Below are 12,006 nucleotides of genomic sequence, written 5' to 3'. Positions count from 1 at the left end.
AACGTTCTGCCTTAGGCTTTCTTTGCTCTCTAGGTGATCTCATCAACTCATATGGATCTACTCATCATCTCTATGCAGAGGACAAAGAAATTCCAGTGTTTTTTATCTTAGCTTTTAGTCTCCTATTCCTTATTTGACATTACAAATCAGAAGTCCCAGAGATATTTCAAACTCCGAATGCCCAAAATAGAACTCATTATATCTTTCTCCACAAACTCTATTCTCTTCTAGTCTCCCAGAATACAACCTTAGTATTAACTTTGCTTTCTTACTCTCCCTTGTCTTACAACACAGAATTGCCAAAATGATTTTCCCTATGCTTAAGTGTTGATCATAACCAAATGGATATTTTCATTGCATACCATTCTGTTCTGGTTCACTTAAGTTATTTCTAGTCTACCTTCTGTCAACTGGTCATTGGAGTTATATTGCTAAATAAAGCAGGATAACAGCAGTTTAATAAAAAAATGTCCATTTTTAAACTTACCTGACATATTTTTTCCCATATTTCATCACATCCAGCTTTTTCTTGAAAGCTAAGGGCCAAGTCATAATTTTCTGCTTCAGACCATACGATCAAAGTGTCCTTGAAAGATAATCAAATGAATATATTTACCATCTTCTTAAACAATTAACTGATTAGACTTATTAGAAATGATTATAAATTACAAGTTACAAAATTACAAGTTGAAAACAGAGGGACAAAGTTAAGTGGGTAACGTTACAGAGAACAGGACTGAACTCTATTTTATATGGATAGATGCTAATAATTATTTTTCAGTACCTTTTACTAACCAGTGGTGTCAAATCAATACAAATATTTTTTCCCCGTTATCTCCCTAGACTGTTAAAAAACAGCAATTGTTTAAAAACTGTCACTTTTTGGCTTTTAATGACCTCTCTAAATACAAGAGAATGATGCACCTTTGTTATGTAATGGCATAAAAGAATTTGAATTTAGGTACATTATGAAAACATGGTTTAACCATTCTGGAAAAACAATTTGCAATAATGTGAGAAAAATGACTAAACACTGATCTGCAAAGGATTCAGGCATTAAAACAAGTTCCACAAATAGAAAAATATTCACAGCAATATTTTTTATGGTAGCAAAAACTGGAAACAGATTGAATGTCTCCTGATTGGGGGTTGGCTAAAACAAATTATAGCATATGAATATAATGGAATACTGTGTTTAGTTTTTTAAGTGATTTCACCTGTCAGATTGGCTAGAATGACAGGGAAAGACAATGCAGAATGTTTGAGGGGATCTGGAAATACTGGGACACTGATACATTGTTGGTGGAATTGTAAATACATCCAGCCATTCTGGAGAGCGATTTCGAACTATGCCCAAAAAGTTATCAAATTGTGCATACCCTTGTACATACTACTGGACTTATACCCCAAAGAGATACTAAAGAAAGGGACCTGCATGTGCAAGAATGTTTGTGGCAGCCCTCTTCGTAGTGGCCAGAAACTGGAAAATGAGTGGATGCCCACCAACTGGAGAATGGCTGAATAAATTGTGGTATATGAATGTTATGGAATATTATTGTTCTGTAAAAAATGACCAACAGGATGATTTCAAAAAGGCCTGGAGAGACTTACATGAACTGATGCTAATTGAAATGAGCAGAACTTTAACATACATTACATGTATTGGTCAACCTGCCATCTGGGGGAGAGGGGGGGAGCCAGGAGGGGAAAAACTGTAACAAAAACTTTTGCAATTGTCAATGATGAAAAATTACCCATGCATACATCTTATAAATAAAAAGCTATAATAAAAAAAATTAAGTAATCTGAAAGAATATATACAATAAATACAATAGCATAAATGGATTCACCCAATTTACATTATTTGCATTTATTGTGTGTGTTGTTCTGGTTTTACTATCTTTGTTGAAAATTTTGGTGCTGGAGGTGACAAAACACATTCTCTTTCTTGGTAAGAGGAATGAAAAGCAGAATGTTATATATGTTGTCATAAAGTGGCTCTGTGGGTAATGTGGTTCTGGTAGTCTATTTCATTTAATTTGGCTGTTTTTTGTTTTTTTTTTTTTTTTTTTACAAGGGAGAACTCAGTGAATGAATGTAAGAAACAAATGGCACAGAAACAAAAGGCATCAATATTTTGGTGATGATGGTGATAAGTCATGGAGAAGATCAGATTTCTCACAAAGTCCCAGAAAATATCTCAAAAGGGCTTGTCTGAAAATAAACACAAAGGAAAAAGAAAACCAAAGTTCTTCTAGCCAGATGGCCAGAAATAGGGAAAGATAGTGATAAGGAGTGTCACAAGAGATAGGCCATCACTTTATTTTTTTTGTTGTTTTTGTTTTTTGCTGAGGCAAATGGCGTTAAGTGACTTGCCTGGTGTCACACAGCTAGGAATATCACTTTTAAGGAAGTTCAACATACTGTTGAGATTCAGAGTGACCACTCCCTGTGTGTGGCTAACAGAAGCTATAGGTCAAGGAATGGATTTAATTCTTTCAGCTCCATTTAGCAGGACATGAGTAGGATAAGGTAGAGAATGGTAAAAGTAATCCAGAGCTGGGATTTGGCAAGGGATAATAAGTAGCAACAAGACGAGATATGAAAGTCTGAAAAGTAGATGACAGTGAGAATTTGAATTAACTAAAGGGTTGAAATTGGGAAGGGTAGAAAATGAAATCAGAACATGGATAATATCCTGAAATACTTTTGAGTAAAGAAAGTAAAAGATTCCATGAAAGCAGGGGAAAGAAGATTTAGGGCTGAGGAAGAGGGAGAAATTGAATGACAGATTATAATCAGGTATTCTAGAGCTTGTAAGTATAACAGATGATTAGTGAGATTTAAGATATGATCCTCATTGTGTGTGGCTGAGGTAAAGAAGTAGGTCACAGAAACCATTACATTGAATTCCCAATCCCTATATTTATGCACACCTGCATTTTTGATTTCCTTCACAAGCTAATTGTACAATAATTCAGAGTCTGATTCTTTTTGTATAGCAAAATAATGTTTTGGTCATGTATACTTATTGTGTATCTAAGTTATATTTTAATATATTTAACATCTACTGGTCATCCTGCCATTTAGGGGAGGGGGTGGGGGGGGTAAGAGGTGAAAAATTGGAACAAGAGCTTTGGCAATTGTTAATGCTGTAAAGTTACCCATGTATATATCCTGTAAATAAAAGGCTATTAAATTAAAAAAAAAAAATAAATAAATAAATAAATAAGAAGTAGGTCACAAGATATAAAGCTACTTAAAAATTAAGAAGTTAAGAATGTAATAAGGACAAGAGTTAGGCAGAACAATGAGCCAAATGCTTAATTCCTTAAGGAGAGAGGAAGACCTTTGAGTTAGCTCATAATAGCCAACAAAATTTGAATGCAGAGTAGAAAATTTTAAGAGAATGAGTTTCAAGAATCTATTGAATGATGATGGCCAAAGGAGATGGTGGAAGTAGTGAAGAATAAGGAATATTCTAACTCCAGGGAACTCTTTGTGCATGTGTACTTGTAAGTATCTCAGGGGCATATTTAATACATGAAATGAAATCTGTATATATGTGATAGGAAAAAACTAAAGATCAGAGGCAATATAATGTTATGTGTTTACAGGTATATTGGACAACTGTAGCTACTAATTATGACGTGAAGAATGGAAAAAGACTTGGTGCACAAGAGAATACAATTATGCTATCTATATACCACAAAAGGCTTATACCACAGCCCAAAATGACAAATTTAGGATCAAAAGCATGATGTTATGTTTCAAAAGGTTATACATTTTAAAATTTTGTTTTATTTTAGCTTACTTTATTCAGTAAATTACAGTGTTTCTTTGATAAATGATAGAATCTAAGTCATCGTAACAATGTGGATACTAGTATTTACAAATCAAAACTAAGAAAACCAAAGAAAACATGATATAAAGGAAATTCTGAGGTTAGACCTGTGAGAATTGTATGGGAACTGTATGAGGTACAGATTAAAGAAAAAAGCTGTTAAGAGGTTACTGTAATAGTAATAGGAAGGCAGTAGCCATTTCCCTGTCTTACGTATATTACTCTTAGGGAAGTAAATCTTAAGGAGATAAAGGAATGGATGCCAGAAACATTATAGGGATAAACTGACAAGATTTAGAAACTGAATGCATATTGGGAATAATGAAGTCCTTCCAAACACGCACCTCTTTTGTCATTTCTTACAACAAATAATAATAGTGTTCTACTACATTCAAATAACATCATTTGTTTTGACAATTTCCTAACTGATGAAGAGCCAATAGAGGGACCTATAGGTCCCTTTCTCTATTCTTTGAAATCTACAATAGACTGAGGAGGTATGAAATGGGGACTATTCCCAACCGAGTTCTATTCAAAACTACAACAGTATATTAGTGTATCTGTTCTCCAAAGCTCCTCAAACTGTAATTCCCCTCCCCCTTTTTGAGGGAGGGGTAGGATGGGAGAAGGGGAGGAGAACATGGGACAGGGGAGGGGAGAGCAATTTATATCCAAATCCATTGGTCATAGAGTGGAACCTCAGAGCTATTTTAATCCTTTGCTTTATCTATTAGTATTTGATGTACTTTTTAAAATATAGCTATAAAAACCTTGAATTTCCTTCCTTGAGAACTACCTGTTCATATCCTTCCTATCATTTATTAAGGAATGGCCATTTACCTTACAAATTTAAATCAGTTGCTTATAGCTATAGCTTGCATATGAGGACTTTATCAGAGAAATTTGCTGCAAAGATTTTTCTCAGTTACATTTTAATTTTAACTGCATTGGTTTTGTGCAAAATCTTTTAATTTTAAAATATCAAAATCGTTCATTTTAACTTTCTGTGATCTCCATCTCTTTGTTCAAGGTCATGATCGGAAAAGTAAGTTTCTTCCTTGCTCCTCTAATGCATGTCAATATTTCTGTTCAGATTATTTCATTAATTTTATAGATGAGAAGAGATGCAAAGAAATGAAGTAATTTGCCAAAGGTTGGGATGCTAGTTAACGTGGAATAAAACTTTAGATCTCCTCATTCCTCATCATACAGCTATTTCCTATATACTATGCAATTAGTCTTGTGACATTTCTCTTTGGAGAACTCCCCCATGAGAGCAAAAAGCTGGGAAACAATTTTTACAGCCAGCACTTCTGATAAAGGCTTCATCTCTAAAATAGAGAATGGAGTCAAATTTATAGGAATATAAGTCATTCTCCTATTGATAAACGGTGAAAGAATATGAACAATGTTCAGAAAAAGAAAAAAAAAAGCCATTTCTAGTCATGTGAAAAAATGTTCTAAATCCCTATTAGAGAAATTCACTATTGATTAGAGAAATAAAGACAACTCTGAGGTACCACTATCTCAGATTGGCTAAGATGACAGGAAAAGATAATGATGAATGTTGAAGGTAATGTGGGAAAACTGAGAGACTAATGCATTGTTGGTGAAGTTGTGAACTGATCCAACCCTTCTGGAGAGCGATTTGGAACTGTGCCCAAAGGGCCACAAAATTGTGGGTCTGTATCCCAAAGAGATCATTAAAAAAAGAGAGAAAAGGACCGACATGTGCAAAAATATTCGTTTTGTAGTGGGGCAAGGAACTGAATGCCCCTAAGTGGAACAAAGGCTGAATCAGTTATTATTATTAATTATTCTATTACTGTCATTAGATATTGGATATTATTCTACAAGAAATGAGATTGATTTCAGAAAAGTCTGGAAAAACATGAACTAATGCTGAATGAAATGAACAGAACTAGGAGAACACTGTATATAGTAACAAGATTATGTGATGATCAACTATGTTCATGAACTTAGCTCTTCTTAACAATAAGGTGATTGAAGGCAATTCTAACAGAGGAATGGAATATGCCTTGTGAATCCAGAGAGAGAACAATGGGGAAAATGTGGAATTGAAGCATAGTATTTTCACCTTTTTTTGTTTGCTTTTTCCTTTACATGGTTGTCCCTTTTGTTCTGATTTTTCTTGCACAATAAGTCAAACATGGGAATGTTTAAAAGTATTATACATGTGTACATCAGATTGCGTGCTATCTGGGGAGGGGAAAGTTAAGAGAGCAAAAAAAAAAAAAAAAATACCAAAACCCCCCACAAAATCTTACAAAACTGAATGCTGAAAACTACCTTTCCTATGTGTATTTGGAAAAATAAAACACTCTTGTGAACTTCCCCAAGATAAAGCAATATGGGCTATATTACTGATAGGTAGGTAAGAAGCTGATTGAAAAACTATGCCCAAGATTGGAGGGAGTCGGGTACCAAAAGACCACTAACTTAAGATCCATCTTATTTAACCATTTAAAGAAATAATGCCTTCAACAAAGACACTATGCATTCTTTTCAAATCTACAGATGCCACAAAGTTAGGAGGACTATCAAACTGAAGTTTTTTAAACTCTGGAATTGAACAAAATCAAGTCTAAATTCACAAAATTTAAAGTAATGTAATTAACTGGGTAAATAAAATGTTTACTATGAAAATGACATAATAAAGGTTTCTTCACTATGGGCATCCAGTTCCTTGTCACTACAAGGTTAATATTAGCCAGCAAACATGGCTACTAAAGTGTTCAATATCAGACCATATTAAAAATTTTGAGATAGCCATCTAGGAGAGGGGGTGGGGGAAGGGAGGGGAAAAATTGGAACAAAAGGTTTGGCAACTGTCAATGCTGTAAAATTACCCATATATATATAACTTGTAAATAAAAAGCTATGAAAAAAAAAAATTTTGAGATAGCAATACGATCTCTACTGAATTCTGCCAATCAGATCACAGCTTGGAGTATTATGATCAGTTCTAGATATAATTTATAAGAACAACCCTAATAAGTGAAATACTAGTTTGATAAGGGATTTGGAAATTATGTCATATAAGAAAAAGATGAAATCACTATGAGTGAAAGAGGGGGATGCAAAATTTTCCTATCAAGTATCTTTAATAAAGGCTTGATATACAAGATATATGAAGAACTGATACAATAGTTATTTCAATAAATAAGAACTTAAAATACATTTTCAAAAAAGGAACACACTATCAACAACCATAAAATAATACTCCAGGTTGCTCACAAAAGAAATACAAATTAAAATAAATGAAGTTTTCAACTCAAAACTCATAGGATTGACAAAGATAACCAAAAAATTAAATTTTTGGAGGGGATATGGGAAGAAGCATACTAATAATAATGGTGGTCACTAAACTGCACTTTAACCCAGATACCATTAGTAAACACACATTTTTAACAAGTTTTTTTTATTTTCAAAATATATGCAAAGATAGTTTTCATTCATCCCTGCAAAACCCTGCATTCCAAATTTTTCTTCCTCCCCTAGATAGTAATTCAATATAGGTTAAAGCAATTCCTCTAAACAGATTTCCATTTATCATGCTGTACAAGAAAAATCGGATCAAAAAGGGAAAAAAATGGAAAGAAAAAAGAAATAAGCAAATAACAAAAGGTGAAAATACTATGTTGTGATCCATATTCAGGGCCAGAGATTTTTACTAACTACAGATAGAAGTTCATTTAATTACCCAAAGAAAAAAATTTAGGCAACACTTCATGCTGAAGGAACAAAGATACCATCCAACTAAAACCAGAATTGCAATGCCATCTTTTCTATTGCTTTGTTACATAATGTCAACAAGTCATGATCAATATGCCTCAATCCACATTTAAAACATGAATACCACTAACAAGATTGTTTTGATTCAACTGAAACATTTAACAATTCTGGCTGTCAGTTGTCAGGAATACAAAAATAAAAAAAGAGTTTCCAGTATAAGAGGGGTGAGGGGGGGAAAAGCAGAATCGGAGAGAGGAAAAATAGATAAAATATTTGAAGATGTATAATACAAATTACTATGTGTTCAAAAGAGATTCAAAGTCTTTAAAAAAAAAAAATAAAGAATGCAATTAGAAAGTCATCATGAATGATGTGGCACTGAATCAAGCCTTAAAAAAATAGGTAGAGACAAGAAGAAACTATGAGTTCTAATTATGGGTATATAGCTTACAAGAATGCACTAAGGTAGAAGAAATTATGACAATCATGTATAACAGAGTGCATCCTTTCTATTTCATTTTACCAAAATGTTGATGCTTTTTTTCATTCTTCATAGTCTGGTATCAATACCAAATTCTTGCATTAACCATGGCCAAAAAGTATTTCTTGCTCTGTTCCTTGACTTTGTCACCTCTATTTGGAGATGGATAGCATTTTTGTGCCCTTTTAGGAATTAAAATTAAGACAAATGATAGTACTGACATTATATTTGATTCAGAGAAAAACTGTAATTTTTGTTATTTATCCTCTATTTCATTTTACCAAAATGTTGATTTTTTCCCCCCCAATTCTTCAAAGTACAAATAGAGGTAAAAGTCAAGAAACAGAGCAAGAAGTACTTTTGTGGCATGATTAATACAAGAATTTTTTTTAAACTATGCATATTTTCTACAAAGGCATTTTTAATTTTTTTTTTCAATTGGGCAAAGAACAATTTTCATTTAATTGACAAAATAAAATAAAAACAAAACCTATTTCACTGACTTTGTAGGATACCCAGGTTGATGAATGCACACAATATACTTCAACACTATTTGATTATAGTAACTGCATTTATGTAGAAGAGGTGCAATTTCCTACTCAAATTGACAACTAGTTCAACGAATTTACACTGCTGTAACAGAGGCAATCAAGGGCTGCAACATTCTATAATTTATATGGTTATCAATCTGCATTTGGATCAATTTGAATTTCTTCATGCAAAAATTTAAGTTTTGATTTCTACCTATAGCATATATGGATTCTAGACCTTTTGTGCTCTGGAACACAGCATTTTCAAATCTCCTGTTTCAAGGAGGTACTAAAAGGGAGGTCCAAATTCAATCTCTGAGTAGTTGACACTAATGATAAACCCTTCAGTAGGTGCTTCATCATCCCTTTTGCTTAATGGTTGCACCCACTTAGAATCTAGACCCAGTGAAGACAATGTATCTTCAATATTATTTTAAATAGTTCAAAGATCCATGATTCTCTTGGGATGGGTGCTTTTCTCTACTATAAGTGTTTTATTAAAACTAAGATAGCCACTTGGCAGGTGGCTAAGATCCTTTTAATTTGAATAGAATGGGTGTCATACTGGCATACAAACCACTGGACCATATTCAAAATCTTTAGCTTAGTAGGACTTCCAGAATTTGTCATGGACCTCAAGAGAACCAGAGTCATTACCACACCAAAAGGAATCAAAGAACAAGACTTTAGGGGAAAATCCATAAGATTAGTTCATCCAAATTTGGAGATCATTTTTAATCTTATATGGTAAATCTATATGCTACAAATGTTAAACAGAAATTCTTTCTATATTTAGAAATCATAAATGTGTCCATTATGCAAAGGCAAGACAGTGACATTACTTTTAAAATTATTTCATGACAACAAATAGGAAAAAGAAAATGAATTTCAAATATTACCTGCTGCTTCTGGTATGCAGTGTTAGGATTAATTTTGGACTCCAAAAGTAGAGAACCTAAAGTAAAAGAAGAAAGCAAAAATTTAAAAATGCAGTTCACTTTTTCTTCAATTGTAATAATTTTAAAGTCATCATAAGTTGATCATGCTTCATAATTTATGTTCAATTTTTAGAAATTTACATAACACAACACAAAAATGAGAAAAAGAAGCTAAATGTCCACTTTACGAGATTTATATGATTAAATGTTAATGTGTGACCTTAAAAATACATATTTGAAATTCCTTTTTTAAAGTGATTTATATTCTGGCTCTAAAACTATGTAGACATGGCTAGGTGTACCTAAACTCTCTTGAGAGCTTCTTTTCTCTTCTGAAAGAAATAATACTTCTGTTACCTACTTACTAGGATTTGTATGAGTAATGTATTTTGTAAATGGCATTTTTTCTTGAATTATAATAAAGCTCTTAAGACAGAAAAAATATGAATTGGACTAAAATCTAAAAGGCTCCAAGATCATTTAATATGGTATACACAATAGAAATCTCTATCCTAGACCATGATTTAGCCAAAGAAAATAGAAATTGGTTGCATTTTGGTTCTCTATAAAGCTTTGAAGCAGTAGCCAGCAACAACTGCCCGATGGGAGGAGTGAAGTATACTTTATACCATACCCTAAGAGGGCTGAAGATATCTAAAGCCCAGCATTGTATTAAGAACAAAGTGACTGCAAAGATTTGGTCATTACCACCTAAATAAAAGACTGCCTCTAATTTTATCTCACCTTACTTTTAACAAAGCATACAGAGATTTGGCACAGCAATGGGAAAGAATATATACTAATAGATCTTCCTAACTTACTGCTTCCTTTTCACATTCTGACATTCAGGAGAGAATAGATTTGGTCATAGCTAGCATCTCAGGTACCAAGAGTATGACAATACTATTCAAACAGATATGTGTTGAGTATCAATTGTATAAAAGACATGCTAAAAGATGAATATATGAAGTTGATAAAGCCTACAGTCTATTAAGAGATACAAAATCCATATTAAGTATGACTACATACTAAAACTTAAGAGGAAGAAAACATTTTCAATGGAGGGAATCAGTAAGGTTTTGGGGAAGAAGAACCTGAACTATTAATTTCATTTTTGAAGGAAAGAACCATTTGGCAGGTAGAGCAAATTTTTTTTCATTCCAGGAATGGAAAAGGAGACTGCAAAAGGTGGGTAACTTAGCTACTGAGTATGTGCATGAAAACACATTTTGAACCCTCTACCTAACTCCCAGATTAAACTTCATCTTAAATGTCTATCCTTTTTCTAGTCCTTCACTAGGCTACCAAAGCCCAGCCAACATCTTGCCATATACCCTTTACCACAATATCTCCCCAACTCCCATCCCTTTTTGACAACTTTTTTCAGTACATAATTACCATTGCTACTAGAAAAGATGTGATTCTGAGTCTTGAGGCTACAAAATGTCTTTAAGTCTTATAAATATATTAAGTCTTTAGGCTACAAAATGTACAAAATGATCATTTCCTGGACTCTATGCCTAGCATTCTTTTACCATACCACCCCTCCCTATCCCTATCTTAAATGTCTCTACTCCAATTTATTCTTTCCTTTTCATTGTGTCCTTTGGAATCATGTTTCTATTGGTAATAAACTGCCCTTCATGGCATGCCTCTTGCCTTCATCTTCCTTATATATCTAAAAATCAAGAAAATCTGTCTTCACCCAAAAGATTGCATCTCTGGTCATCCTCTCCATTACTGTCATGCCCCACATTGCTAACAGGCTAAAAATGAGGGATAGACATGTTTCTCACTCCTCATTGACACTCTCATCTATCACAGTCATTCAGCAATTTCACCTCCTCTGAAAAAAACTATTCACTTGGCTGTCATCAGCTTAAGGTACTAACCAATTTCTTTCCTCTCTTAAACATCGAAATTAGAAATAATATGCCTATATTGGTTGCTTCCATTTCATCACTTACTAACTTCTGAACCTGTTAAAAAGTAGATTTTAAGCAGAATCAATCTGAAACTGTTCTCCAAAGTAAGAAAAAGAAGAAACCTCACTGACCATCTAGTCCAATATTTACTTTGCTGTAACAAGTAGTTCAGACTCTTGTTTGAAGACATCTGATGAAAGGGAAATCTATTTCCCAAGGCACTCCATTCCATTTTTGGACAACCATACTATTATATGATGTAAAGTTTTCCCCTTATAATTAATCATGCCTAAGTTTTCAGAGGAAGAACTCTATGCTATAAATTACCATGCCCCCCCCAAATCTTTACATCACTAAAACTTAAATATAAAGTGAACTCTGATATAGCATATATATGCATTAGATTAGTAAAATTGATCCAAAAAAAGGAAAAATAAAAGATATGGAAGAAGCTACTAAAACACGTGCATTAATATATTGCTGGTGAAGCTGTGAACTGATCTAGCCAGATGAAAAATATGAAACTATGCCC

General features: G+C 33.3%; 1 protein-coding gene across 4 annotated transcripts in view; it reads right to left on the bottom strand.

Annotated features, from left to right (window-relative positions):
- PPP4R3A (protein phosphatase 4 regulatory subunit 3A) overlaps positions 1-12,006 on the bottom strand; it is a 62,127-nt gene that overhangs the window by 26,440 nt on the left and 23,681 nt on the right. For all 4 annotated transcript variants that reach the window (XM_031952343.1, XM_031952346.1, XM_031952342.1 and 1 more), the window contains exons 2-3: positions 9,511-9,566; positions 488-586 (exon numbers count right to left, since the gene is read on the bottom strand). In XM_031952343.1, the coding sequence (XP_031808203.1) occupies positions 488-586; positions 9,511-9,566 (155 nt within the window). The remainder of the gene's footprint in view (positions 1-487; positions 587-9,510; positions 9,567-12,006) is intronic.

This window comes from Sarcophilus harrisii, chromosome 2 (assembly GCF_902635505.1).
Source record: "Sarcophilus harrisii chromosome 2, mSarHar1.11, whole genome shotgun sequence".
In the NCBI taxonomy this organism is placed as follows: domain Eukaryota; kingdom Metazoa; phylum Chordata; class Mammalia; order Dasyuromorphia; family Dasyuridae; genus Sarcophilus; species Sarcophilus harrisii.
The sequence above is the reverse complement of the archived record's forward strand: the minus strand, read 5'-3'. Positions and strand labels throughout refer to the sequence as shown.